Consider the following 27,797-nt stretch of genomic DNA (forward strand, 5'->3'; position numbering starts at 1 on the left):
AGACCATGAAAAAAAGGTACTGTACCTATTAAAAAGGTACAGTTGGAGGGTATGGTATGTCACCACCTCACATGTGTGCAGTGATTATTACACACAGAACAGTCAGTGAGGAACCAGACACTGGTGACTGTGACACGCTGAGCTGAGGGGACACTAATTACTGTGACACACAGAGAGCAGAGGGGATATTAATGTCTGTGACACACACTGAGCCGAGGGGACACTAATTACTGTGACACCCAGAGAGTTGAGGGGACACTAATTACTGTGACACACAGAGAGCTGAGAGGACACTAATTACTGTGACACACGGAGAGCTGAGAGGACACTAATTACTGTGACACACGGAGAGCTGAGAGGACACTAATTACTGTGACACACAGAGAGCTGAGAGGACACTAATTACTGTGACACACACTGAGCCGAGGGAACACTAATTACTGTGACACCCAGAGATCTGATGGGACATTAATGTCTGTGACACACACAGAGCTGAGGGGACACTAATTACTGTGACACACACTGAGGCTAGGGGACACTAATTACTGTGACACCCAGAAATCTGATGGGACATTAATGTCTGTGACACACACAGAGAGCTGAGGGGACACTAATTACTGTGACACACAGAGAGCAGAGGGGACACTGTCTGTGACAGCCATAAAGCTGAGGGGACACTAATTGCTGTGACACCCAGAGATATGAGGGGACATTAATGTCTGTGACACACAGAGAGCAGGGGGGACACTGAATACTGTGACACACACTGAGCCGAGGGGACACTAATTACTGCGATACCCAGAGAGCTGAGGGGACACTAATTACTGTGACACCCAGAGAGCTGAGGGGACACTAATTACTGTGACACCCAGAGAGCTGAGGGGACACTAATTACTGTGACACCCAGAGAGCTGAGGGGAGACTAATTACTGTGATACACACTGAGCCTAGGGGATACCTTTTTCACCTCAGCCACGCCCTCCTCTCCCCACACCGCTCTGTGTATATATACTGTACATGTCACACACCTGATGGGTGCCGCCCTTTTTCACCTCAGCCACGCCCCCCTCTCCCCACACCACTCTGTGTGTATCTATATTGTACATGTCACACACCTGATGGGTGCCGCCCTTTTTCTCCTCAGCCACGCCCTCCTCTCCCCGCACCGCTCTGTGTGTATCTATACTGTACATGTCACACACCAGGTGGATGCCGCCCTTTTTCTCCTCAGCCCCGCCCCCCCTCTCCCCACACCGCTCTGTGTGTATCTATACTGTACATGTCACACACCAGATGGGTGCCGCCCTTTCTCACCTCAGCCCCGCCCCCCCTCTCCCCACACCGCTCTGTGTGTATCTATACTGTACATGTCACACACCAGGTGGATGCCGCCCTTTTTCTCCTCAGCCACGCCCTCCTCTCCCTGCACCGCCTTGTGTACCTATATTGTACATGTCACACACCTGATGGGTGCCGCCCTTTTTCTCCTCAGCCACGCCCTCTCTTCCAGCCCCGCTCGGTGTATCTATACTGTACATGTCACACACCTGATGGGTGCCGCCCTTTTTCTCCTCAGTCACGACCCTCCTCTCCCCGCCCCGCTCTGTGTGTACCTATACTGTACATGTCACACACCTGGTGGGTGCCGCCCTTTTTCTCCTCAGCCACGCCCTCCTCTCCCCGCCCCGCTCTGTGTATCTATACTGTACATGTCACACACCTGATGGGTGCCGCCCTATTTCTCCTCAGCCACGCCCTCCTCTCCCCGCACCGCCTTGTGTACCTATACTGTACATGTCACACACCTGATGGGTGCCGCCCTTTTTCTCCTCAGCCACGCCCTATCTCCCCGCACCGCTCTGTGTGTACCTAAACTGTACATGTCACACACCTGATGGGTGCCGCCCTTTTTCTCCTCAGCCACTCCCTCTCTCCCCGCCCCGCTTTGTGTATCTATACTGTACATGTCACACACCTGATGGGTGCCGCCCTTTTTCTCCTCAGCCACGCCCTCCTCTCCCCGCACCGCCTTGTGTACCAATACTGTACATGTCACACACCTGATGGGTGCCGCCCTTTTTCTCCTCAGCCACTACCTCTCTCCCCGCCCCGCTCTGTGTATCTATACTGTACATGTCACACACCTGATGGGTGCCGCCCTTTTTCTCCTCAGCCACGCCCTATCTCCCTGCACCGCTCTGTGTGTACCTAAACTGTACATGTCACACACCTGAAGGGTGCCGCCCTCTTTCTCCTCAGCCAAGCCCTCCTCTCCCTGCCCCGCTCTGTGTGTACCTATACTGTACATGTCACACATCTGATGGGTGCCGCCCTTTTTCTCCTCAGCCACGCCCTCCTCTCCGCTGTGTATCTATATTGTACATGTCACACACCTGATGGGTGCCGCCCTTTTTCTCCTCAGCCACTCCCTCTCTCCCCGCCCCGCTCTGTGTATCTATACTGTACATGTCACACACCTGATGGGTGCCGCCCTTTTTCTCCTCAGCCACTCCCTCTCTCCCCGCCCCGCTTTGTGTATCTATACTGTACATGTCACACACCTGATGGGTGCCGCCCTTTTTCTCCTCAGCCACTCCCTCTCTCCCCGCCCCGCTTTGTGTATCTATACTGTACATGTCACACACCTGAAGGGTGTTGCCCTTTTTCTCCTCAGCCACGCCCTCCTCTCCCTGCCCCGCTCTGTGTGTACCTATACTGTACATGTCACACACCTGATGGGTGCCGCCCTATTTCTCCTCAGCCACGCCCTCCTCTCCCCGCACCGCTCTGTGTATCTATACTGTACATGTCACACACCTGATGGGTGCCGCCCTATTTCTCCTCAGCCACGCCCTCCTCTCCCCGCACCGCCTTGTGTACCTATACTGTACATGTCACACACCTGATGGGTGCCGCCCTTTTTCTCCTCAGCCACGCCCTATCTCCCCGCACCGCTCTGTGTGTACCTAAACTGTACATGTCACACACCTGATTGGTGCCGCCCTTTTTCTCCTCAGCCACGCCCTCCTCTCCGCTGTGTATCTATATTGTACATGTCACACACCTGATGGGTGCCGCCCTTTTTCTCCTCAGCCACGCCCTCTCTTCCAGCCCCGCTCGGTGTATCTATACTGTACATGTCACACACCTGATGGGTGCCGCCCTTTTTCTCCTCAGCCACGCCCTCCTCTCCCCGCACCGCTCTGTGTATACCTATACTGTACATGTCACACACCTGATGGGTGCCGCCCTTTTTCTCCTCAGCCACGCCCTCTCTTCCCGCCCCGCTCGGTGTATGTATACTGTACATGTCACACACCTGATGGGTGCCGCCCTTTTTCTCCTCAGCCACGCCCTCCTCTCCCCGCACCGCTCTGTGTATACCTATACTGTACATGTCACACACCTGATGGGTGCCGCCCTTTTTCTCCTCAGCCACGCCCTCTCTCCCCACCCCGCTCTGTGTGTATCTATACTGTACATGTCACACACCTGATGGGTGCCGCCCTTTTTCTCCTCAGCCACGCCCTCTCTCCCCACCCCGCTCTGTGTGTATCTATACTGTACATGTCACACACCTGATGGGTGCCGCCCTTTTTCTCCTCAGCCACGCCCTCCTCTCCGCAGAATGTCATCTCTAGCGTCAACGAGACCTCACTGATGTTGGAGTGGTCTCCACCAAGAGACTCAGGAGGCCGCGAGGATCTGGTCTACAACATCATCTGCAAGAGCTGTGGATCGGGGCGAGGAGCTTGCACTCGTTGTGGAGATAATGTGCAGTTTGCCCCTCGTCAGCTGGGTCTGGCGGAGCCCAGGGTTTATATCAGCGACCTGCTTGCCCACACTCAGTACACCTTCGAGATCCAGGCAGTGAACGGAGTCACCGACCAGAGCCCATACTCGCCACAATTCACATCCGTCAACATCACCACGAATCAGGCAGGTAAGTGTTCATGGCGGAGTGCTGTTTAACATGTGCTGGGAGTTGTTTACGATTAGCGGTCACTGGGGGGCAGTGTTCCTAGTAGTGCCCCAGCCGCTGGCGTTCCGCTGCGTGTATCACGTGCTCTGCAGGTAGTGACGTGTTAATGTACAGAGTGCTGTGGAGAGGCGTCAGTAGGTCATGTGATTCCCTAATTACTGCACGTACAGAACAGAGACAGCGTGCGGAGCCGACTGAGCCCCATCCCCTGCCCCGCCCTTGTGTTACTACATGATGGAGGACAGGTCCTGGATATATATATATACCGGAGGGTCCCCTGCCCCGCCCTTGTGTTACTACATGATGGAGTCCAGGTCCTGGATATATATATATATATATATATACCAGAGGGTCCCCTGCCCCGCCCTTGTGTTACTACATGATGGAGGCCAGGTCCTGGATATATATATATATACCAGAGGGTCCCCTGCCCCGCCCTTGTGTTACTACATGATGGAGTCCAGGTCCTGGATATATATATATATACACCAGAGGGTCCCCTGCCCCGCCCTTGTGTTACTACATGATGGAGGACAGGTCCTGGATATATATATATATATACCGGAGGGTCCCCTGCCCCGCCCTTGTGTTACTACATGATGGAGGACAGGTCCTGGATATATATATATACCGGAGGGTCCCCTGCTCCGCCCTTGTGTTACTACATGATGGAGTCCAGGTCCTGGATATATATATATATACCAGAGGGTCCCCTGCTCCGCCCTTGTGTTACTACATGATGGAGGACAGGTCTTGGATATATATATATATATATATATATATATATATATATATATACACACTGCTCAAAAAAATAAAGGGAACACTAAAATAGCACATATTAGATCTGAATGAATGAAATATTCTTATTAAATACTTTGTTCTTTACATAGTTGAATGTGCTGACAACAAAATCACACAAAAATTATCAATGGAAATCAAATTTATTAACCCATGGAGGTCTGGATTTGGAGTCACACTCAAAATGAAAGTGGAAAAACACACTACATGTTGATCCAACTTTGATGTAATGTCCTTAAAACAAGTCAAAATGAGGCTCAGTAGTGTGTGTGGCCTCCACGTGCCTGTATGACCTCCCTACAACCCACACAAGTGGCTCAGGTAGTGCAGCTCATCCAGGATGGCACATCAATGTGAGCTGTGGCAAGAAGGTTTACTGTGTCTGTCAGCGTAGTGTCCAGAGCATGGAGGCGCTACCAGGAGACAGGCCAGTACATCAGGAGACGTGGAGGAGGCCGTAGGAGGGCAACAACCCAGCAGCAGGACCGCTACCTCCACCTTTGTGCAAGGAGGAACAGGAGGAGCACTGCCAGAGCCCTGCAAAATGACCTCCAGCAAGCCACAAATGTGCATGTGTCTACTCAAACGATCAGAAACAGACTCCATGAGGGTGGTATGAGGGCCCGACGTCCACAGGTGGGGGTTGTGCTTACAGCCCAACACCGTGCAGGACGTTTGGCATTTGTCAGAGAACACCAAGATTGGCAAATTCGCCACTGGCGCCCTGTACTCTTCACAGAGGAAAGCAGGTTCTCACTGAGCACATGTGACAGATGTGACAGAGTCTGGAGACGCCAAGGAGAACGTTCTGCTGCCTGCAACTTCCTCCAGCATGACCAGCTTGGCAGTGGGTCAGTAATGGTGTGGGGTTGCATTTCTTTGGGGGGCCATACAGCCCTCCATGTGCTCGCCAGAGGTAGCCTGACTGCCATTAGGTACTGAGATGAGATCTTCAGACCCCTTGTGAGACCATATGCTGGTGGGGTTGGCCCTGGGTTCCTCCTAATGCAAGACAATGCTAGACCTCATATAGCTGGAGTGTGTCAGCAGTTCCTGCAAGACGAAGGCATTGATGCTATGGACTGGCCCGCCCGTTCCCCAGACCTGAATCCAATTGAGCACATCTGGGACATCATGTTCCGCTCCATCCACCAACGCCACGTTGCACCACAGACTGTCCAGGAGTTGGAGGATGCTTTAGTCCAGGTCTGGGAGGAGATCCCTCAGGAGACCATCCGCCACCTCATCAGGAGTATGCCCAGGCATTGTAGGGAGGTCATACAGGCACGTGGAGGCCACACACACTACTGAGTCTCATTTTGACTTGTTTTAAGGACATTACATCAAAGTTGGATCAGCCTGTAGTGTGTTTTTCCACTTTAATTTTGAGGGTCACTCCAAATCCAGACCTCCATGGGTTAATAAATTTGATTTCCATTGATAATTTTTGTGTGATTATGTTGTCGGCACATTCAACTATGTAAAGAACAAAGTATTTAATAAGAATATTTTATTCATTCAGATCTAGGATGTGTTATTTTAGTGTTCCCTGTATTTTTTTGAGCAGTGTATATACCGGAGGGTCCCCTGCTCCGCCCTTGTGTTACTACATGATGGAGGCCAGGTCCTAGATAGATATATATATATATATATATATACCGGAGGGTCCCCTCTCTGTCCCACAACACTGGATTACGTGTGTGATCTCTCTGTAGCCGGAGTGAGTCTCTCTGTAGCCGGTGTGTGATCTCTCTGTAGCCGGAGTGAGTCTCTCTGTAGCCGGTGTGTGATCTCTCTGTAGCCGGAGTGAGTCTCTCTGTAGCCGGTGTGTGATCTCTCTGTAGCCGGTGTGTGATCTCTCTGTAGCCTGTGTGTGTGATCTCTGTAGCCGGTGTGTGATCTCTCTGTAGCCGGTGTGTGTCTCTCTGTAGCCGGTGTGTGTGATCTCTCTGTAGCCGGTGTGTGATCTTTCTGTAGCCAGTGTGTGTCTCTCTGTAGCCGGTGTGTGTGATCTCTCTGTAGCCGGTGTGTGATCTTTCTGTAGCCGGTGTGTGTCTCTCTGTAGCCGGTGTGTGTGATCTCTCTGTAGCCGGTGTGTGATCTCTCTGTAGCCGGTGTGTGATCTCTCTGTAGCCGGTGTGTGATCTCTCTGTAGCCTGTGTGTGTGATCTCTGTAGCCGGTGTGTGATCTCTCTGTAGCCGGTGTGTGTCTCTCTGTAGCCGGTGTGTGATCTCTCTGTAGCCGGTGTGTGTAATCTCTCAATAGCCAGTGTGTGATCTCTCTGTAGCCGGTGTGTGTGATCTCTCTGTAGCCGGTGTGTGTGATCTCTCTGTAGCCGGTGTGTGTGATCTCTCTGTAGCCGGTGTGTGTGATCTCTCTGTAGCCGGTGTGTGTGATCTCTCTGTAGCCGGAGTGAGTCTCTCTGTAGCCGGTGTGTGATCTCTCTGTAGCCGGAGTGAGTCTCTCTGTAGCCGGTGTGTGATCTCTCTGTAGCCGGTGTGTGATCTCTCTGTAGCCTGTGTGTGTGATCTCTGTAGCCGGTGTGTGATCTCTCTGTAGCCGGTGTGTGTCTCTCTGTAGCCGGTGTGTGTGATCTCTCTGTAGCCGGTGTGTGATCTTTCTGTAGCCAGTGTGTGTCTCTCTGTAGCCGGTGTGTGTGATCTCTCTGTAGCCGGTGTGTGTGATCTCTCTGTAGCCGGTGTGTGTGATCTCTCTGTAGCCGGTGTGTGTGATCTCTCTGTAGCCGGTGTGTGATCTCTCTGTAGCCGGTGTGTGTCTCTCTGTAGCCGGTGTGTGTGATCTCTCTGTAGCCGGTGTGTGATCTTTCTGTAGCCAGTGTGTGTCTCTCTGTAGCCGGTGTGTGTGATCTCTCTGTAGCCGGTGTGTGTGATCTCTCTGTAGCCGGTGTGTGTGATCTCTCTGTAGCCGGTGTGTGTGATCTCTCTGTAGCCGGTGTGTGATCTCTCTGTAGCCGGTGTGTGTGATCTCTCTGTAGCCGGTGTGTGATCTCTCTGTAGCCGGTGTGTGTGATCTCTCTGTAGCCGGTGTGTGTGATCTCTCTGTAGCCGGTGTGTGTGATCTCTCTGTAGCCGGTGTGTGTGATCTCTCTGTAGCCGGTGTGTGTGATCTCTCTGTAGCCGGTGTGTGTGATCTCTCTGTAGCCGGTGTGTGTGATCTCTCTGTAGCCGGTGTGTGATCTCTCTGTGGCCGGTGTGTGTGATCTCTGTGGCCGGTGTGTGTGATCTCTGTGGCCGGTGTGTGTGATCTCTCTGTAGCCGGGGTGTGATCTCTCTGTGGCCGGTGTGTGATCTCTCTGTGGCCGGTGTGTGATCTCTCTGTGGCCGGTGTGTGATCTCTCTGTGGCCGGTGTGTGATCTCTCTGTGGACGGTGTGTGTGATCTCTCTGTAGCCGGTGTGTGTAATCTCTCAATAGCCAGTGTGTGATCTCTCTGTAGCCGGGGTGTGATCTCTCTGTGGCCGGTGTGTGATCTCTCTGTGGCCGGTGTGTGATCTCTCTGTGGCCGGTGTGTGATCTCTCTGTGGCCGGTGTGTGTGATCTCTCTGTAGCCGGTGTGTGATCTCTCTGTAGCCGGTGTGTGATCTCTCTGTAGCCGGTGTGTGGTCTCTCTGTAGCCGGTGTGTGTCTCTCTGTAGCCGGTGTGTGTGATCTCTGTAGCCGGTGTGTGGTCTCTCTGTAGCCGGTGTGTGATCTCTCTGTAGCCGGTGTGATCTCTCTGTAGCCGGTGTGTGTGATCTCTCTGTAGCCGGTGTGTGTGATCTCTCTGTAGCCGGTGTGTGTGATCTCTCTGTAGCCGGTGTGTGTGATCTCTCTGTAGCCGGTGTGTGATATCTCTGTGGCCGGTTTGTGTGATCTCTCTGTAGCCGGTGTGTGTGATCTCTCTGTAGCCGGTGTGTGTGATCTCTGTAGCCGGTGTGTGTGATCTCTCTGTAGCCGGTGTGTGATATCTCTGTGGCCGGTGTGTGTGATCTCTCTGTAGCCGGTGTGTGTGATCTCTCTGTGGCCGGTGTGTGGTCTCTCTGTAGCCGGTGTGTGTGATCTCTCTGTAGCCGGTGTGTGTGATCTCTATAGCCAGTGTGTGATCTCGCTGTAGCAGGTGTGTGATCTCTCTGTAGCCAGTGTGTGTGATCTCGCTGTAGCCGGTGAGTGATCTCTCTGTAGCCGGTGTGTGTGATCTCTCTGTAGCCGGTGTGTGTGATCTCTCTGTAGCCGGTGTGTGTGATCTCTCTGTAGCCGGTGTGTGTGATCTCTCTGTAGCCGGTGTGTGTGATCTCTGTAGCCGGTGTGTGTGATCTCTCTGTAGCCGGTGTGTGATCTCTCTGTAGCCGGTGTGTGATCTCTCTGTGGCCGGTGTGTGATCTCTCTGTAGCCGGTGTGTGTCTCTCTGTAGCCGGTGTGTGTGATCTCTCTGTGGCCGGTGTGTGATCTCTCTGTAGCCGGTGTGTGTGATCTCTCTGTAGCCGGTGTGTGTGATCTCTCTGTAGCCGGTGTGTGTGATCTCTCTGTAGCCGGTGTGTGTGATCTCTCTGTAGCCGGTGTGTGTGATCTCTCTGTAGCCGGTGTGTGCTCTCGCTGTAGCCGGTGTGTGTGATCTCTCTGTAGCTGGTGTGTGATCTCTCTGTAGCCGGTGTGTGTGATCTCTCTGTAGCCGGTGTGTGATCTCTCTGTAGCCGGTGTGTGCTCTCTCTGTAGCCGGTGTGTGATCTCTCTGTAGCTGGTGTGTGTCTCTCTGTAGCCGGTGTGTGTGATCTCGCTGTAGACGGTGAGTGATCTCTCTGTAGCCGGTGTGTGTTGGACAGGTAGTGGATACAGGGAACAGCTTCCTAGGACAAGATAGTAGAATATTTGGGGGCTGTAGCCTCAGGCTCACTCTCTGTGGCCGCTGTGCCCAGGCTTGTAGTGAGCGTCCGGTAATCACTGTGCAGGAATTGATTGGACCATGGCGCCGGGGACTTAGGACAATTTTCCGGGTCTGATGCAGTGCTAGTTTCTCATATTGCCATCACATAGGCAGAACAGAGGCATTTTCCACACTCTGTCCCTGGGAATGACTTGGACTGAGATCAGAGCACACGGATGGGTGATGGTAGACTGTCACATAACCCCCCTCTGTCAGTATAGCTGCCTGCCCTGGCTGGCGGATTAACCCTTTACTCTTCTTCTAGCCTGTACGCTATTAATGTAGACTTAGTAGTATTATTAACAGAATGGGCAGGAAATACTAATATTGTCGTATTTATTCTCCTTCAATCCTGACGTCTGTTATTGTCTTCAGTCCAGTCATCCTCTCCACTACAGCTTTCCTTGTCTTCCAGTCTCTTTCCCATCTTCTTTTCCCATGTCCCCCAGGCTCATTCCCATTACTCCAATCTCATGTCCTCTGGTCTCCTTCTGTCTTCTTTTTCCATGTCCCCCAGACTCCTTCACATCCTCCAATCCCACATTATTCGGTCTACTTCCCACCCCAATCCCAAGTCCTCCAGTCTCCTGCCTGTCCCCCCAATCCAACGTCCTCCAGTCTCCTTCCCATGCCCCCATCCTACATTCTCTGGTCTTTTTCCCATACCACCAATTCCATGTCCTTCTGTCTCATTCCCATCCCTCCAATCCCGCATCCTCTAGTCTCCTTCCCATCCTCCAGTCCCATGTCTTCTGGTCTCTCTCCCTTCTTTCAATTCCATGTCTTCTGGTCTCCTTTCCATCCTTTATTCCCATGTCTTGCAATCTCTTTCCTATACTCGAATCACACAACCGCCAGTCACCTTCCCATCCTTCAATCCACTGACTCAATTTTCTACCCAGCTTCCAAAACTGTTGTCACCAGTCTAATTTGCCATCCTCCAAGCATGTGCCCGCCAGTCTCCTCCTTTGCCATATTCCTATTCTGTGTTCTCTTTTTCTCTTCCCTTTTTATTCTCCATTCCTGTGTTCTCTTGTCTCCTCACTTTTCATCCTCCATTCTCTTGTTCTCCTTTCTCCCCCTTTTTATTCCCCATTGTCGTGTTCTCCTTTCTTCTCCCTTTTCATCCTCCATTCTTGTGTCCTTTCTATCCATTCCCATTTTCTCCTTTCTCCTCACTTTTCATCCTTCATTTCCGTGTCCTCTTTTTTTCTTTCCTTTTTATCCTCCATTCCTGTGTCCTCCTTTCTCCTCCCCTTTTATTCCATTCCCATATCCTCTTTTATCCTTCGTTTTTTGTCATCCATTCTCGTGTCCCCCTTTTTTCCTCCCTTTTTATCCTCCATTCCCGTGTTCTCCTGTCTCCTCTATTTTCATCCTCCATTCCTTCACTATTTTCTCTTTCCTTTTCGTCCTGCATTTCTCTGTCTTCCTTTCTTCTCCATTTTCATCATCCATTGCCATGTCCATTCTCCTACCTTTTCAGTTTCCATTCATATTTCTCCATCTTCAACCCTTTCGTCTTTCATTCCTGTATCCTCTAGCCTCTTCCCTTCTCATCCTTCATTCCTGAGTCCTCCGATCTCTTCCCTTTTTATCCTCTATTCCTGTGTCCTTCGGCCTCTACCCCTCTCATCCTTCATTCCCATGTCGTTTGTTCTCTTCCTTTCTAATCCTCCATTCCTGTATCATCCGGTCTCTTCCCTTCTCATCCTCCATTCCTGTGTTATCCGGTCTCTTCCCTTCTCATCCGTCATTCTCGTGTCCTCCAGCCTCTTCCCTTCGCATCCTCCATTCCCGTATCATCCGGTCTCTTCCCTTCTCGTCCTCCATTCCTGTGTTATCCGGTCTCTCCCCTTCTCATCCGTCATTCTTCTGTCCTCCAGCCTCTTCCCTTCGCATCCTCCATTACTGTGCCCTCTGGTCTCTTACCTTCTCATCTTTCATTCCCATGTCCTCTGGTTTCTTTCCTTCTAATCCTCCATTACCAGAGAGAGTGCTGTGTCCACTGGCCTTTTCCTCTCTCATCCTCTATTCCCGTGTCCTCTGGTCTCTTCCTCTCTCATCCTCCATTCCCGTGTCCTCTGGTCTCTACCCTTCTCATCCTCCACTCCTGTGTCCTCCTATCTCTTCCCTTCTCATCCTCCATTCCCAAGTCCTCTGGTCCCTTCTCTCCTCATCCTCCATTCCCGTGCCATCTGGACTCTTCCTTTCTCATGCTCCATTCCTGTGTCCTCTGGTCTCTTCCCTCCTCATCCTCCATTCCTGAGTCCTCTGGTCTCTTCCCTCCTCATCCTCCATCCCTGTGTCCTCTGGTCTCTTCCCTCCTCATCCTCCATTCCTGAGTCCTCTGGTCTCTTCCCTCCTCATCCTCCATTCCTGAGTCCTCTGGTCTCTTCCCTCCTCATCCTCCATCCCAGTGTCCTCTGGTCTCTTCCCTCCTCATCCTCCATCCCAGTGTCCTCTGGTCTCTTCCCTCCTCATCCTCCATCCTAGTGTCCTCTGGTCTCTTCCCTTCTCTTTTTCCATTCCCGTGTCCTCTGGTCTCTTCCTTTCTCATGCTCCATTCCTGTGTCCTCTGGTCTCTTCCCTCCTCATCCTCCATTCCTGAGTCCTCTGGTCTCTTCCCTCCTCATCCTCCATCCCAGTGTCCTCTGGTCTCTTCCCTCCTCATCCTCCATCCCAGTGTCCTCTGGTCTCTTCCCTCCTCATCCTCCATCCTAGTGTCCTCTGGTCTCTTCCCTTCTCTTTTTCCATTCCCGTGTCCTCTGGTCTCTTCCTTTCTCATGCTCCATTCCTGTGTCCTCTGGTCTCTTCCCTCCTCATCCTCCATTCCCGAGCACTCTGGTCTCTTCTCATCCTCCATTCCTGTGTCCTCCAGCCTCTACCATTCTTATCCTCCATTCCCGTGTCCTCTCGTCTCTTCCCTCCTCATCCTCCATTCCCGAGCCCTCTGGTCTCTTCTCATCCTCCATTCCCGTGTCCTCCAGCCTCTACCATTTTTATCCTCCATTCCTGTGTCCTCTGGTCTCTTCCCTTCTCATCCTCCATTCCCGTGTCCTCTGGTCTCTTCTCATCCTCCATTCCCGTGTCCTCTGGTCTCTTCTCATGCTCCATTCCTGTGTCCTCTGGTCTCTTCCCTTCTCATCTTTCTTTCCCGTGTCCTCTGGTCTCTTCTCATCCTCCATTCCCGTGTCCTCCAGCCTCTACCATTCTTATCCTCCATTCCTGTGTCCTCTCGTCTCTTCCCTTCTCATCCTCCATTCCCGACTCCTCTGGTCTCTTCCCTCCTCATCCTCCATTCCCGAGTCCTCTGGTCTCTTCCCTCCTCATCCTCCATTCCTGTGTCCTCTGGTCTCTTCCCTCCTCATCCTCCATTCCTGAGTCCTCTGGTCTCTTCCCTCCTCATCCTCCATCCCCGTGTCCTCTGGTCTCTTCCCTTCTCTTTTTCCTTTCCCGTGTCCTCTGGTCTCTTCCTTTCTCCTGCTCCATTCCTGTGTCCCCTGGTCTCTTCCCTTCTCATCTTCCATTCCCGTGTCCTCTGGTCTCTTCACATCCTCCATTCCCGTGTTCTCTGGTCTCTTCTCATCCTCCATTCCCGTTTCCTCCAGCCTCTACCATTCTTATCCTCCATTCCCGTGTCCTCTCGTCTCTTCCCTTCTTATCCTCCATTCCCGAGTCCTCTATTCTCTTCCCTCCTCATCCTCCATTCCCGAGTCCTCTGGTCTCTTCCCTCCTCATCCTCCATTCCTGAGTCCTTTGGTCTCTTTCCTCCTCATCCTCCATCCCAGTGTCCTCTGGTCTCTTCCCTCCTCATCCTCCATCCCAGTGTCCTCTGGTCTCTTCCCTCCTCATCCTCCATTCCTGAGTCCTCTGGTCTCTTCTCTCCTCATCCTCCATCCCTGTGTCCTCTGGTCTCTTCCCTCCTCATCCTCCATTCCTGAGTCCTCTGGTCTCTTCCCTCCTCATCCTCCATCCCAGTGTCCTCTGGTCTCTTCCCTCCTCATCCTCCATCCCAGTGTCCTCTGGTCTCATCCCTCCTCATCCTCCATTCCTGAGTCCTCTGGTCTCTTCACTCCTCATCCTCCATCCTAGTGTCCTCTGGTCTCTTCCCTTCTCTTTTTCCATTCCCGTGTCCTCTGATCTCTTCCTTTCTCCTGCTCCATTCCTGTGTCCCCTGGTCTCTTCCCTTCTCATCTTCCATTCCCGTGTCCTCTGGTCTCTTCACATCCTCCATTCCCGTGTTCTCTGGTCTCTTCTCATCCTCCATTCCCGTTTCCTCCAGCCTCTACCATTCTTATCCTCCATTCCTGTGTCCTCTCGTCTCTTCCCTTCTTATCCTCCATTCCCGAGTCCTCTATTCTCTTCCCTCCTCATCCTCCATTCCCGAGTCCTCTGGTCTCTTCCCTTCTCATCCTCCATTCCTGAGTCCTTTGGTCTCTTCCCTCCTCATCCTCCACCCCTGTGTCCTCTGGTCTCTTCCCTCCTCATCCTCCATTCCTGAGTCCTCTGGTCTCTTCCCTCCTCATCCTCCATCCCAGTGTCCTCTGGTCTCTTCCCTCCTCATCCTCCATCCCAGTGTCCTCTGGTCTCATCCCTCCTCATCCTCCATTCCTGAGTCCTCTGGTCTCTTCACTACTCATCCTCCATCCTAGTGTCATCTGGTCTCTTCCCTTCTCTTTTTCCATTCCCGTGTCCTCTGGTCTCTTCCTTTCTCATGCTCCATTCCTGTGTCCTCTGGTCTCTTCCCTCCTCATCCTCCATTCCCGAGCCCTCTGTTCTCTTCTCATCCTCCATTCTCGTGTCCTCCAGCCTCTACCATTCTTATCCTCCATTCCCGTGTCCTCTCGTCTCTTCCCTCCTCATCCTCCATTCCCGAGCCCTCTGGTCTCTTCTCATCTTCCATTCCCGTGTCCTCTGGTCTCTTCCCTTCTCATCCTCCATTCCCGAGTCCTCTGGTCTCTTCCCTTCTCATCCTCCATTCCCGAGTCCTCTCGTCTCTTCTCTCCTCATCCTCCATCCCTGTGTCCTCTGGTCTCTTCCCTCCTCATCCTCCATTCCCGAGCCCTCTGGTCTCTTCTCTTCTCATCTTCCATTCCCGAGTCCTCTGGTCTCTTCCCTCCTCATCCTCCATCCCAGTGTCCTCTGGTCTCTTCCCTCCTCATCCTCCATTCCTGAGTCCTCTGGTCTCTTCCCTCCTCATCCTCCATCCCCGTGTCCTCTTGTCTCTTCCCTTCTCTTTTTCCATTCCCGTGTCCTCTGGTCTCTTCCTTTCTCATGCTCCATTCCTGTGTCCCCTGGTCTCTTCCCTTCTCATCTTCCATTCCCGTGTCCTCTGGTCTCTTCACATCCTCCATTCCCATGTCCTCTGGTCTCTTCTCATCCTCCATTCCCGTTTCCTCCAGCCTCTACCATTCTTATCCTCCATTCCCGTGTCCTCTCGTCTCTTCCCTTCTCATCCTCCATTCCCGAGTCCTCTAGTCTCTTCCCTCCTCATCCTCCATTCCCGAGTCCTCTGGTCTCTTCCCTCCTCATCCTCCGTTCCCGAGTCCTCTGGTCTCTTCCCTCCTCATCCTCCATCCCCATCTCCTCTGGTCTCTTCCCTACTCATCCTCAATTCCCGAGCCCTCTGGTCTCTTCTCTTCTCATCCTTCATTCCCGAGTCCTCTGGTCTCTTCCCTCCTCATCCTCCATCCCAGTGTCCTCTGGTCTCTTCCTTCCTCATCCTTCATTCATGAGTCCTCTGGTCTCTTCCCTCCTCATCCTCCATCCCTGTGTCCTCTGGTCTCTTCCCTTCTCATCCTCCATTCCCATGTCCTCTGGTCTCTTCTCATCCTCCATTCCCGTGTCCTCTGGTCTCTTCTCATGCTCCATTCCTGTGTCCTCTGGTCTCTTCCCTTCTCATCTTTCTTTCCCGTGTCCTCTGGTCTCTTCTCATCCTCCATTCCCGTGTCCTCCAGCCTCTACCATTCTTATCCTCCATTCCTGTGTCCTCTCGTCTCTTCCCTTCTCATCCTCCATTCCCGACTCCTCTGGTCTCTTCCCTCCTCATCCTCCGTTCCCGAGTCCTCTGGTCTCTTCCCTCCTCATCCTCCATTCCTGTGTCCTCTGGTCTCTTCCCTCCTCATCCTCCATCCCCGTGTCCTCTGGTCTCCTCCCTTCTCATTTTCCATTCCCGTGTCCTCTGGTCTCTTCCCTCCTCATCTTCCATTCCCGTGTCCTCTGGTCTCTTCTCATCCTCCATTCCCGTGTCCTCCAGCCTCTACCATTCTTATCCTCCATTCCTGTGTCCTCTCGTCTCTTCCCTTCTCATCCTCCATTCCCGAGTCCTCTGGTCTCTTCCCTCCTCATCCTCCATTCCCGAGTCCTCTGGTCTCTTCCCTCCTCATCCTCCATTCCCGAGTCCTCTGGTCTCTTCCCTCCTCATCCTCCATTCCTGTGTCCTCTGGTCTTTTCCCTCCTTATCCTCCATCCCCGTGTCCTCTGGTCTCCTCCCTTCTCATTTTCCATTCCCGTGTCCTCTGGTCTCTTCCCTCCTCATCCTCCATTCCCGTGTCCTCTGGTCTCTTCCCTTTTCATCCTCCATTCCCGTGTCCTCTGGTCTCTTCCCTCCTCATCCTCCATTCCTGCGTCCTCTGGTCTCTTCCCTCCTCATCCTCCATCCCCGTGTTCTCTGGTCTACTCCCTTCTCATTTTCCATTCCCGTGTCCTCTGGTCTCTTCCCTCCTCATCCTCCATTCCTGTTGCCTCTGGTCTCATCCCTTCTCATCCTCCATTCCAGTGTCCTCTGGTCTCTTCCCTCCTCATCCTCCATTCCTGTTGCCTCTGGTCTCATCCCTTCTCATCCTCCATTCCAGTGTCTTCTGGTCTCTTCCCTCCTCATCCTACACTCCAGCAACTTCTTTTCTTCTTTCATCTCTTTTACAATATGTATATTTTTATTTACTTAACCTTCATCATATAATACTTCATTTCACTTCATTCCCATCCCTTGTCTCCTTGTTACCCATCCTAGACTGATCATCCAAGTCACATAAACACTGTTCTGTTCTCTTAGAAAATGTCAGATTCTGTAGATTGTGAAATCACTGTGATTGTTGAGTTGATTGTAAGATCAGGGTGATGAGCTGACCACGGTGGTATGCCCAGGCATCGATAGGTCGTTTTCTGCTCATCTACTGCCCTGGAACAGAATTATCTCTGTAATAATCCAAAAGATAATGAGACTGATTTGGCGCTAGATTCGGGGGCAGGACGTGGTTAGGCGCCACTATACACAGTTATGCACCGTCCATTGTGTGACGGAAGATGCGATATACAGAACACAGCTCTTACTGGCTGGGAAATGTGCCGCTCCGCATAGGATTCCTGTACAATACAGATCTCAGGGCTCCACCTACATCCTCACATAAAGTGGTGCCCAGCTAGGAGTTACTGTAGATGGTGCCAATCCGCCCAACCTCTGCCTGGGGCGGGCGCAGTCCCCGCACTACGTATCACACTAGCTCTTGGATTATCTCTTCTGTGAATCTTCCTGATTTGAGAATTCAGTATTTGTAGAATAAACTGACTACATAGTCCAAACCCTGGGTTCTCTGCCCGTCTCAGACCAATCAGTGGGTCACCCTGGAGGCTCAGAGTAACCCCAAGCCATTGCGGTAGAGTGCAGCGTGCAGGAGAGAGCAGGTCACAGCAGACAGGCCAAGTGCTGGAATGGAACCTGACAGCTCCTGACTGCTGGAGAGGAGACCATCACCGGGAGAGGTGAACGTACCGCTCCAGTAACCCCAGCCCTTCCTGCATCCTTCTCCTTATTATATTGTCTACTTCTTCTTTTCCAGCCCCGTCCAGTGTCTCCATCATGCACCAGGTGAGCCGCTCTGTGGACAGTATCACGCTCTCCTGGTCACAGCCGGATCAGCCCAATGGCGTCATCCTGGACTATGAGCTGCTGTACTATGAGAAGGTGGGTAATCCGCACAACGCACAGTGCCATCCTACCTGCCCACATGGCCTTCCCTGCACTCTACTGAGACAGCACCTTACCCGAGGGAGACACCCAGAGGTATGAGATGGGGGGGAGAGTGCAGGGACACCCAGGGGTATGAGATGAGGAGAGAGAGTGCAGGGGCACCCAGGGGTATGATATGGAGGGAGAGAGTGCAGGGGCACCCAGGGGTATGAGATGGGGAGTGAGAGTGCAGGGGCACCCAGGGGTATGAGATCAGAGGGGGGGGGAGTGCAGGAGCTCCCAGGGGTATGAGATGAGGAGAGAGAGTGCAGGAACACCCAGGGGTATGAGATGGAGGGAGAGAGTGCAGGGGCACCCAGGGGTATGAGATGAGGAGAGAGTTGAGGGGCACCCGGGGGTATGAGATGGAGGGAGAGAGTGCAGGGGCACCCAGGGGTATGAGATGATGAGAGAGTGTAGGGGCACCCGTGGGTATGAGATGAGAGGGGAGAGAGAGTGCAGGGACACCAAGGGGTATGAGATGAGGGGGGGGGGGGGAGAGTGCAGGGGCTCCCAGGGGTATGAGATGAGGAGAGAGAGTGCAGGGGCACCCAGGGATATGAGATGAGGAGAGAGAGTGCAGGGGCACCCAGGGGTATGAGATGATGAGAGAGAGTGCAGTGACACCCAGGGGTATGAGATGAGGAGAGAGAGTGCAGGAACACCCAGGGGTATGAGATGGGGGAAAGAGAGTGCAGGAACATCCAGGGGTATGAGATGAGGAGAGAGAGTGCAGGGACACCCAGGGGTATGAGATGCAAGGGAGAGAGAGTGCAGGGACATCCAGGGATATTAGATGGGGGAAAGAGAGTGCAGAAACACCCAGGGGTATGAGATGAGGGGGGAGAGAGAGTGCAGGGACATCCAGGGGTATGAGATGGGGGAAAGAGAGTGCAGGGACACCAAGGGGTATGAGATGAGGGGGGGGGGGGGGGGGAGAGTGCAGGGGCTCCCAGGGGTATGAGATGAGGAGAGAGAGTGCAGGGGCACCCAGGGGTATGAGATGAGGAGAGAGAGTGCAGGGGCACCCAGGGGTATGATATGATGAGAGAGAGTGCAGTGACACCCAGGGGTATGAGATGAGGAGAGAGAGTGCAGGAACAACCAGGGGTATGAGATGAGGAGAGAGAGTGCAGGGACACCCAGGGGTATGAGATGGGGGAAAGAGAGTGCAGGAACACCCAGGGGTATGAGATTGGTAGGAAGGGGGAGTGCAGGGACACCCAGGGGTATGAGATGAGGGGGGAGAGAGAGTGCAGGGACATCCAGGGATATGAGATGGGGGAAAAAGAGTGCAGGGACACCAAGGGGTATGAGATGAGGGGGGGGGGGGGGGAGTGCAGGGGCTCCCAGGGGTATGAGATGAGGAGAGAGAGTGCAGGGACACCCAGGGGTATGAGATGGGGGGAGGGGGGGGAAAGCAGGAACATCCAGGGGTATGAGATGGGGGAAAGAGAGTGCAGGGACACCCAGGGGTATGAGACGAGGAGAGAGTGTGCAGGAACATCCAGGGGTATGAGATGAGGAGAGAGTGCAGGGACACCCAGGGGTATGAGATGCAAGGGAGAGAGAGTGCAGGGACATCCAGGGATATGAGATGGGGGAAAGAGTGCAGGAACACCCAGGGGTATGAGATTGGGGGGGGGGGGGGGAGAGTGCAGGGGCACCCAGGGGTATGAGATGAGGGGGAAGAGAGAGTGCAGGGGCACCCAGGGGTATGAGATGAGGGGGGAGAGAGAGTGCAGGGGCACCCAGGGGTATGAGATGAGGGGGGAGAGAGAGTGCAGGGACATCCAGGGGTATGAGATGGGGGAAAGAGAGTGCAGGGACACCCAGGGGTATGAGATTGGGGGGGGGGGGAGAGTGCAGGGGCACCCAGGGGTATGAGATGAGGGGGAAGAGAGAGTGCAGGGGCACCCAGGGGTATGAGATGAGGGGGGAGAGAGAGTGCAGGGGCACCCAGGGGTATGAGATGAGGGGGGGAGAGAGAGTGCAGGGGCACCCAGGGGTATGAGATGAGGGGGGAGAGAGAGTGCAGGGACACCCAGGGGTATGAGATGAGGGGGGAGAGAGAGTGCAGGGACACCCAGGGGTATGAGATGGGGGAAAGAGAGTGCAGGGACACCCAGGGGTATGAGATGAGGGGGGAGAGAGTGCAGGGACACCCAGGGGTATGAGATGAGGGGGAAGAGAGAGATGAGATGGGGAGAGAGTGCAGGGACACCCAGCGGTATGAGATGGGGGAAAGAGAGTGCAGGGACACCCAGGGGTATGAGATGAGGGGGGGAGAGAGAGTGCAGGGGCTCCCAGGGGTATGAGATGGAGGTAGAGAGTGCAGGGGCACCCAGGGGTATGAGATGAGGGGGGAGAGAGAGTGCAGGGGCACCCAGGGGTATGAGATGGAGGGAGAGAGTGCAGGGGCACCCAGGGGTTTGAGATGAGGAGAGAGAGTGCAGGGACACTCAGGGGTATGAGATGGGGGGAGAGAGTGCAGGGGCACCCAGGGGAATGAGATGAGGAGAGAGAGTGCAGGGACACCCAGGGGTATGAGATGGGGGGGGGAGAGAGAGAGTGCAGGGACATCCAGGGGTATGAGATTGGGGAAAGAGAGTGCAGGGACACCCAGGGGTATGAGTTGGGGGGGGGGGGGGGGGAGAGTGCAGGGGCTCCCAGGGGTATGAGATGAGGGGGGAGAGAGAGTGCAGGGACACCCAGGGGTATGAGATGAGGAGAGAGAGTGGAGGGACACCCAGGGGTTTGAGATGAGGGGGGAGAGAGAGTGCAGGGGCACCCAGGGGTTTGAGATGAGGGGGGAGAGAGAGTGCAGGGACACCCAGGGGTATGAGATGAGGGGGGGAGAGAGTGCAGGGACACCCAGGGGTATGAGATGAGGGGGAGAGAGAGTGCAGGGGCACCCAGGGGTTTGAGATGAGGGGAGAGAGAGAGTGCAGGGACACCCAGGGGTATGAGATGAGGGGGGAGAGAGAGTGCAGGGACACCCAGGGGTTTGAGGTGAGGGGGGTGAGAGAGTGCAGGGACACCCAGGGGTATGAGATGAGGGGGGAGAGAGAGTGCAGGGACACCCAGGGGTATGAGATGAGGGGGGAGAGAGGGTGCAGGGGCACCCAGGAGTATGAGATGAGGTGGGAGAGAGAGTGCAGGGGCACCCAGGGGTTTGAGATGAGGAGAGAGAGTGCAGGGACACTCAGGGGTATGAGATGGGGGGAGAGAGTGCAGGGGCACCCAGGGGAATGAGATGAGGAGAGAGAGTGCAGGGACACCCAGGGGTATGAGATGGGGGGGGGGGAGAGAGAGTGCAGGGACATCCAGGGGTATGAGATTGGGGAAAGAGAGTGCAGGGACACCCAGGGGTATGAGTTGGGGGGGGGGGGGAGAGTGCAGGGGCTCCCAGGGGTATGAGATGAGGGGGGAGAGAGAGTGCAGGGACACCCAGGGGTATGAGATGAGGAGAGAGAGTGGAGGGACACCCAGGGGTTTGAGATGAGGGGGGAGAGAGAGTGCAGGGGCACCCAGGGGTTTGAGATGAGGGGGGAGAGAGAGTGCAGGGACACCCAGGGGTATGAGATGAGGGGGGAGAGAGAGTGCAGGGACACCCAGGGGTTTGAGGTGAGGGGGGTGAGAGAGTGCAGGGACACCCAGGGGTATGAGATGAGGGGGGGAGAGAGAGTGCAGGGACACCCAGGGGTATGAGATGAGGGGGGAGAGAGGGTGCAGGGGCACCCAGGGGTATGAGATGAGGTGGGAGAGAGAGTGCAGGGACACCCAGGGGTATGAGATGAGGGGGGAGAGAGAGTGCAGGGACACCCAGGGGTATGAGATGAGGGGGGAGAGAGAGTGCAGGGGCACCCAGGGGTATGAGATGAGGTGGGAGAGAGAGTGCAGGTACACCCAGGGGTTTTAGATGAGGGGGGAGAGAGACTGCAGGGACACCCAGGGGTTTGAGATGACGGGGGAGAGAGAGTGCAGGGACACCCAGGGGTATGAGATGAGGGGGGAGAGAGAGTGCAGGGACACCCAGGGGTATGAGATGAGGGGGGAGAGAGGGTGCAGGGGCACCCAGGGGTATGAGATGAGGGGGGAGAGAGAGTGCAGGGACACCCAGGGGTATGAGATGAGGGGGGAGAGAGAGTGCAGGGACACCTAGGGGTTTGAGATGAGGGGGGAGAGAGAGTGCAGGTACACCCAGGGGTTTGAGATGAGGGGGGAGAGAGACTGCAGGGACACCCGGGGGTTTGAGATGAGGGGGGGAGAGAGAGTGCAGGGGCACCCGGGGGTATGAGATGAGAGAGAGTGCAGGGACACCCAGGGGTTTGAGGTGAGGGGGGAAAGAGAGTGCAGGGACACCCAGGGGTATGAGATGAGGGGGGGGGGGAGAGAGTGCAGGGGCACCCAGGGGTATTGGATGAGGGGGAGAGAGAGTGCAGGGGCACCCAGGGGTTTGAGGTGAGGGGGGAGAGAGAGTGCAGGGACACCCAGGGGTATGAGATGAGGGGGGAGAGAGAGTGCAGGGACACCCAGGGGTTTGAGATGAGGGGGGAGAGAGGGTGCAGGGGCACCCAGGGGTATTGGATGAGGGGGAGAGAGAGTGCAGGGACACCCAGGGGTATTGGATGAGGGGGAGAGAGAGTGCAGGGACACCCAGGGGTATGAGATGAGGGGGGAGAGAGAGTGCAGGGGCACCCGGGGGTATGAGATGAGGGGGGAGAGAGAGTGCAGGGGCACCCGGGGGTATGAGATGAGGAGAGAGAGTGCAGGGTCACCCAGGGGTATGAGATGAGGGGGGAGAGAGAGTGCAGGGACACCCAGGGGTATGAGATGAGGGGGGAGAGAGAGTGCAGGGACACCCAGGGGTTTGAGATGAGGGGGGAGAGAGGGTGCAGGGGCACCCAGGGGTATTGGATGAGGGGGAGAGAGAGTGCAGGGACACCCAGGGGTATTGGATGAGGGGGAGAGAGAGTGCAGGGACACCCAGGGGTATGAGATGAGGGGGGAGAGAGAGTGCAGGGGCACCCAGGGGTATGAGATGAGGGGGGAGAGAGAGTGCAGGGGCACCCGGGGGTATGAGATGAGGAGAGAGAGTGCAGGATCACCCAGGGGTATGAGATGAGGGTGGAGAGAGAGTGCAGGGACATCCAGGGGTTTGAGGTGAGGGGGGAGAGAGAGTGCAGGGGCACCCGGGGGTTTGAGATGAGGGGGGAGAGAGAGTGCAGGGACACCCAGGGGTTTGAGGTGAGGGGGGAGAGAGAGTGCAGGGGCACCCAGGGGTTTGAGATGAGGGAGGAGAGAGAGTGCAGGGACACCCAGGGGTTTGAGGTGAGGGGGGAGAGAGAGTGCAGGGGCACCCGGGGGTATGAGATGAGAGAGAGTGCAGGGACACCCAGGGGTATGAGATGAGGGGGAGAGAGAGTGCAGGGACACCCAGCGGTATGAGATGAGGGGGGGGGGGGGGGGGGGGAGAGTGCAAGGACACCCAGCGGTATGAGATGAGGGGGGGGGGAGAGAGAGTGCAGGGACACCCAGCGGTAGGACATGTGTGTGTGGGGAAGGGGGGGGGGGGGGGGGGGCAGTGCAGGGGCTCCCAGATGTAGGACATGCAGGAGAGAGTGCAGGTAAGACATTGGGGAGTGCAGTGCAGGGACATCCAGGATTAGGACATTGGGATGGGGGGGGTGGGGGCAGGGGCTCCCAGAAGTAGCAGATGGGAGGGTGCAGGGACATGGTGGGTGTACTACTGCGTTGGATGAGCAGCGCCCCTGTGCATGTGTAATTAGGAGAAAGGACACGTGGTAATCTATTATATGTAATGTCACCTATTGCTGCGTTATTACAGTGTCACAGAATAGTTCTGGAATAAAGCTGAAGTCTCATTAACATATTTTATTAGCAGTAAAAGTGCTGAATGAAAGCAAAATACTTGGCGATCCTGATTGCATGGCATGCTGTAGGCCACTTGTTGCCAGCACTGGTTGCATAAGAAGCATGCACAGGGCATTGTGCCGTGAGTGTGGTGACGCAGGCAGATAACATTATACCCTTATATATCACACACATTCTGTGAATACAATCATTATAAAACACGGAACAAGGCGCTCTAATAATATATAATAACAAATATTGTGATTGACCAATATGTCCCTGACCACCACAGAAAAAACATCAAACACTCACTAATTATTGCCCCCTCAACGACTTACCTGACCTGTCAGTAGCTCCCAGTCCCTCAGCCGCTGGTGGCACCGGCGTGCCTATGATGTCACAGCCCCTGCTGCGTCTGATTCGCCTGGAAGAAGTCATTACTGCCCAGAACCCGAAGTCAGAAATGGTGGTGCGGCTGCCAGGCCCGCCAGTCTGGAATGTTCTAAGGCCTGGCAGTGGCTATGTGCTGGCGGGCATGACTCTGCTTCTCCAGCGGCGGCACAGCAATCACACAACCACGGTGTAATCCAGACAACGCAGTTATGTGCCGTATCGGAAACAAATGTCCTCACTGATGAGACACAGTTCATGGGAAGCATTGCCACAAAGGTGCCGCCCCCCACGCTACAATGCCATTTCCCCCAGAGGAGACCACTCTGCGCGTTTCTCCACATCCAGTGATTTCATCAGAGGCATGCAGTATGTGATACTGCCGCACCATGTGATACTGCCGCACCATGTGATACTGCCGCACCATGATCCCAGCACACAGCACTGCAGCGCAATACTCATTATTCATACCGCGCCATCTCTCCACACATGCAAGGGCCTGATGACCGGACACAGTCAGGGGACTGATACTGATGAGGTTGGGGTACGGATAAAGTCGGGGATAGGGTTGGCGCACGGGCACGCATAAGGTTGGGGTACGGGTGAGGTCGGGGATAGGGTTGGGGCACGGGCACGCATAAGGTTGGGGTACGGGTGAGGTCGGGGATAGGGTTGGGGTACGGATAGGGTGGGGACACAGATGGAGCTGGAGTATGGATGAGGTTGGGGCAAAGATGGGGTTGGGGCACGGATGAGGTTGGGGTACAGGTGAGGTTGGGGTACGGATGGGGCTGGGGTACGGATGAGGTTGGGGTACGGATGGGGCTGGGGTACGGATGAGGTTGGGGTACGGATGGGGCTGGGGTACGGATGAGGTTGGGGTACGGATGGGGCTGGGTACGGATGAGGTTGGGGTACAGGTGAGGTTGGGGTACGGATGGGGCTGGGGTACGGATTAGGTTGGGGTACGGATGGGGCTGGGGTACGGATGAGGTTGGGGTACGGATGGGGCTGGGGTACGGATGAGGTTGGGGTATGGATGGGGCTGGGGTACAGGTGAGGTTGGGGTACGGATGGGGCTGGGGTACGGATGAGGTTGGGGTACGGATGGGGTTGGGGTACGGATGGGGCTGGGGTACAGGTGAGGTTGGGGTACGGATGGGGCTGGGGTACGGATGGGGCTGGGGTACGGATGGGGCTGGGGTACGGATGAGGTTGGGGTACGGATGGGGCTGGGGTACGGATAAGGTTGGCGTACGGAGGAGGTTGGGGTACGGAGAAGGTTGGGACACGGATGGGGTTGGGGCACAGATGAGGTTGGGGTACAGAGGAGGTTGGGGCACGGAGGAGGTTGGGGCACGGATGGGGTTGGGGTACGGAGGTTGGGGCACGGAGGACGTTGAGGACGGATGGGGCTGGGGCACGGAGGAGGTTGGGGCACGGATGGGGCTGGGGCACGGAGGAGGTTGGGGCACGGATGGGGTTGGGGCACGGAGGAGGTTGGGGTACGGAGGAGGTTGAGGTACGGATGCGTTTCCTCATTACCAATAGCTACACATAAAGTAAAACTTTCTCCCATTACCGTCTATGGTAATCATTCTACTCTTCCTAACCTGCCCAGCAATAATAACCCCTTCCTATCCAGCAATAATAACCTCTTCCTCTCCAGCAGTAATAACCCCTTCCTCTCCAGCAATAATAACCCCTTCCTCTCCAGCAGTAATAACCCCTTCCTCTCCAGCAGTAATAACCCCTTCCTCTCCAGCAATAATATCCCCTTCCTCTCCAGCAGTAATAACCCCTTCCTCTCCAGCAGTAATAACCCCTTCCTCTCCAGCAATAATAACCTCTTCCTCTCCAGCAGTAATAACCCCTTCCTCTCCAGCAGTAATAACCCCTTCCTCTCCAGCAGTAATAACCCCTTCCTCTCCAGCAATAATAACCCCTTCCTCTCCAGCAGTAATAACCCCTTCCTCTCCAGCAGTAATAACCCCTTCCTCTCCAGCAGTAATAACCCCTTCCTCTCCAGCAATAATAACCTCTTCCTCTCCAGCAGTAATAACCCCTTCCTCTCCAGCAATAATAACCCCTTCCTCTCCAGCAGTAATAACCTCTCCAGCAGTAATAACCCCTTCCTCTCCAGCAGTAATAACCCCTTCCTCTCCAGCAGTAATAACCTCTTCCTCTCCAGCAGTAATAACCCCTTCCTCTGCAGCAATAATAACCCCTTCCTCTCCAGCAGTAATATCCCCTTCCTCTCCAGCAGTAATAACCCCTTCCTCTCCAGCAGTAATAACCCCTTCCTCTCCAGCAGTAATAACCCCTTCCTCTCCAGCAGTAATAACCCCTTCCTCTCCAGCAGTAATAACCCCTTCCTCTCCAGCAATAATAACCTCTTCCTCTCCTGCAGTAATAACCCCTTCCTCTCCAGCAATAATATCCCCTTCCTCTCCAGCAATAATAACCCCTTCCTCTCCAGCAGTAATAACCTCTCCAGCAGTAATAACCCCTTCCTCTCCAGCAGTAATAACCCCTTCCTCTCCAGCAGTAATAACCTCTTCCTCTCCAGCAGTAATAACCCCTTCCTCTGCAGCAATAATAACCCCTTCCTCTCCAGCAGTAATATCCCCTTCCTCTCCAGCAGTAATATCCCCTTCCTCTCCAGCAATAATAACCCCTTCCTCTCCAGCAGTAATAACCCCTTCCTCTCCAGCAGTAATAACCCCTTCCTCTCCAGCAGTAATAACCCCTTCCTCTCCAGCAGTAATAACCCCTTCCTCTCCAGCAATAATAACCTCTTCCTCTCCAGCAGTAATAACCCCTTCCTCTTCAGCAATAATAACCCCTTCCTCTCCAGCAGTAATAACCTCTCCAGCAGTAATAACCCCTTCCTCTCCAGCAGTAATAACCCCTTCCTCTCCAGCAGTAATAACCTCTTCCTCTCCAGCAGTAATAACCCCTTCCTCTGCAGCAATAATAACCCCTTCCTCTCCAGCAGTAATATCCCCTTCCTCTCCAGCAGTAATAACCCCTTCCTCTCCAGCAGTAATAACCCCTTCCTCTACAGCAGTAATATCCCCTTCCTCTCCAGCAGTAATATCCCCTTCCTCTCCAGCAGTAATAACCCCTTCCTCTCCAGCAGTAATAACCCCTTCCTCTCCAGCAGTAATAACCCCTTCCTCTCCAGCAGTAATAACCCCTTCCTCTCCAGCAGTAATAACCCCTTCCTCTCCAGCAGTAATAACCCCTTCCTCTCCAGCAGTAATATCCCCTTCCTCTCCAGCAATAATATTCCCTTCCTCTCCAGCAATAATATCCCCTTCCTCTCCAGCAGTAATAACCCCTTCCTCTCCAGCAGTTATAACCCCTTCCTCTCCAGCAGTAATAACCCCTTCCTCTCCAGCAGTAATATCCCCTTCCTCTCCAGCAATAATAACCCCTTCCTCTCCAGCAGTAATAACCCCTTCCTCTCCAGCAATAATGAACCTCTTCCTCTCCAGCAGTAATAACCCCTTCCTCTCCAGCAATAATATCCCCTTCCTCTCCAGCAATAACGCAATAATATCCCCTTCCTCTCCAGCAGTAATAACCCCTTCCTCTCCAGCAATAATATCCCCTTCCTCTCCAGCAGTAATATCCCCTTCCTCTCCAGCAATAATATCCCCTTCCTCTCCAGCAATAATAACCCCTTCCTCTCCAGCAGTAATAACCCCTTCCTCTCCAGCAGTAATAACCCCTTCCTCTCCAGCAATAATAACCCCTTCCTCTCCAGCAATAATATCCCCTTCCTCTCCAGCAATAACGCAATAATAACCC

General features: G+C 54.2%; 1 protein-coding gene across 8 annotated transcripts in view; it reads left to right on the top strand.

Moving 5' to 3' along the window:
• Positions 1–27,797, top strand: part of LOC134965708 (ephrin type-B receptor 2) — a 393,650-nt gene that overhangs the window by 314,768 nt on the left and 51,085 nt on the right. For all 8 annotated transcript variants that reach the window (XM_063942016.1, XM_063942018.1, XM_063942019.1 and 5 more), the window contains exons 5-6: positions 3,608–3,943; positions 17,545–17,669. In XM_063942016.1, the coding sequence (XP_063798086.1) occupies positions 3,608–3,943; positions 17,545–17,669 (461 nt within the window). The remainder of the gene's footprint in view (positions 1–3,607; positions 3,944–17,544; positions 17,670–27,797) is intronic.

This window comes from Pseudophryne corroboree, chromosome 10, assembly GCF_028390025.1.
Source record: "Pseudophryne corroboree isolate aPseCor3 chromosome 10, aPseCor3.hap2, whole genome shotgun sequence".
NCBI lineage: Eukaryota > Metazoa > Chordata > Amphibia > Anura > Myobatrachidae > Pseudophryne > Pseudophryne corroboree.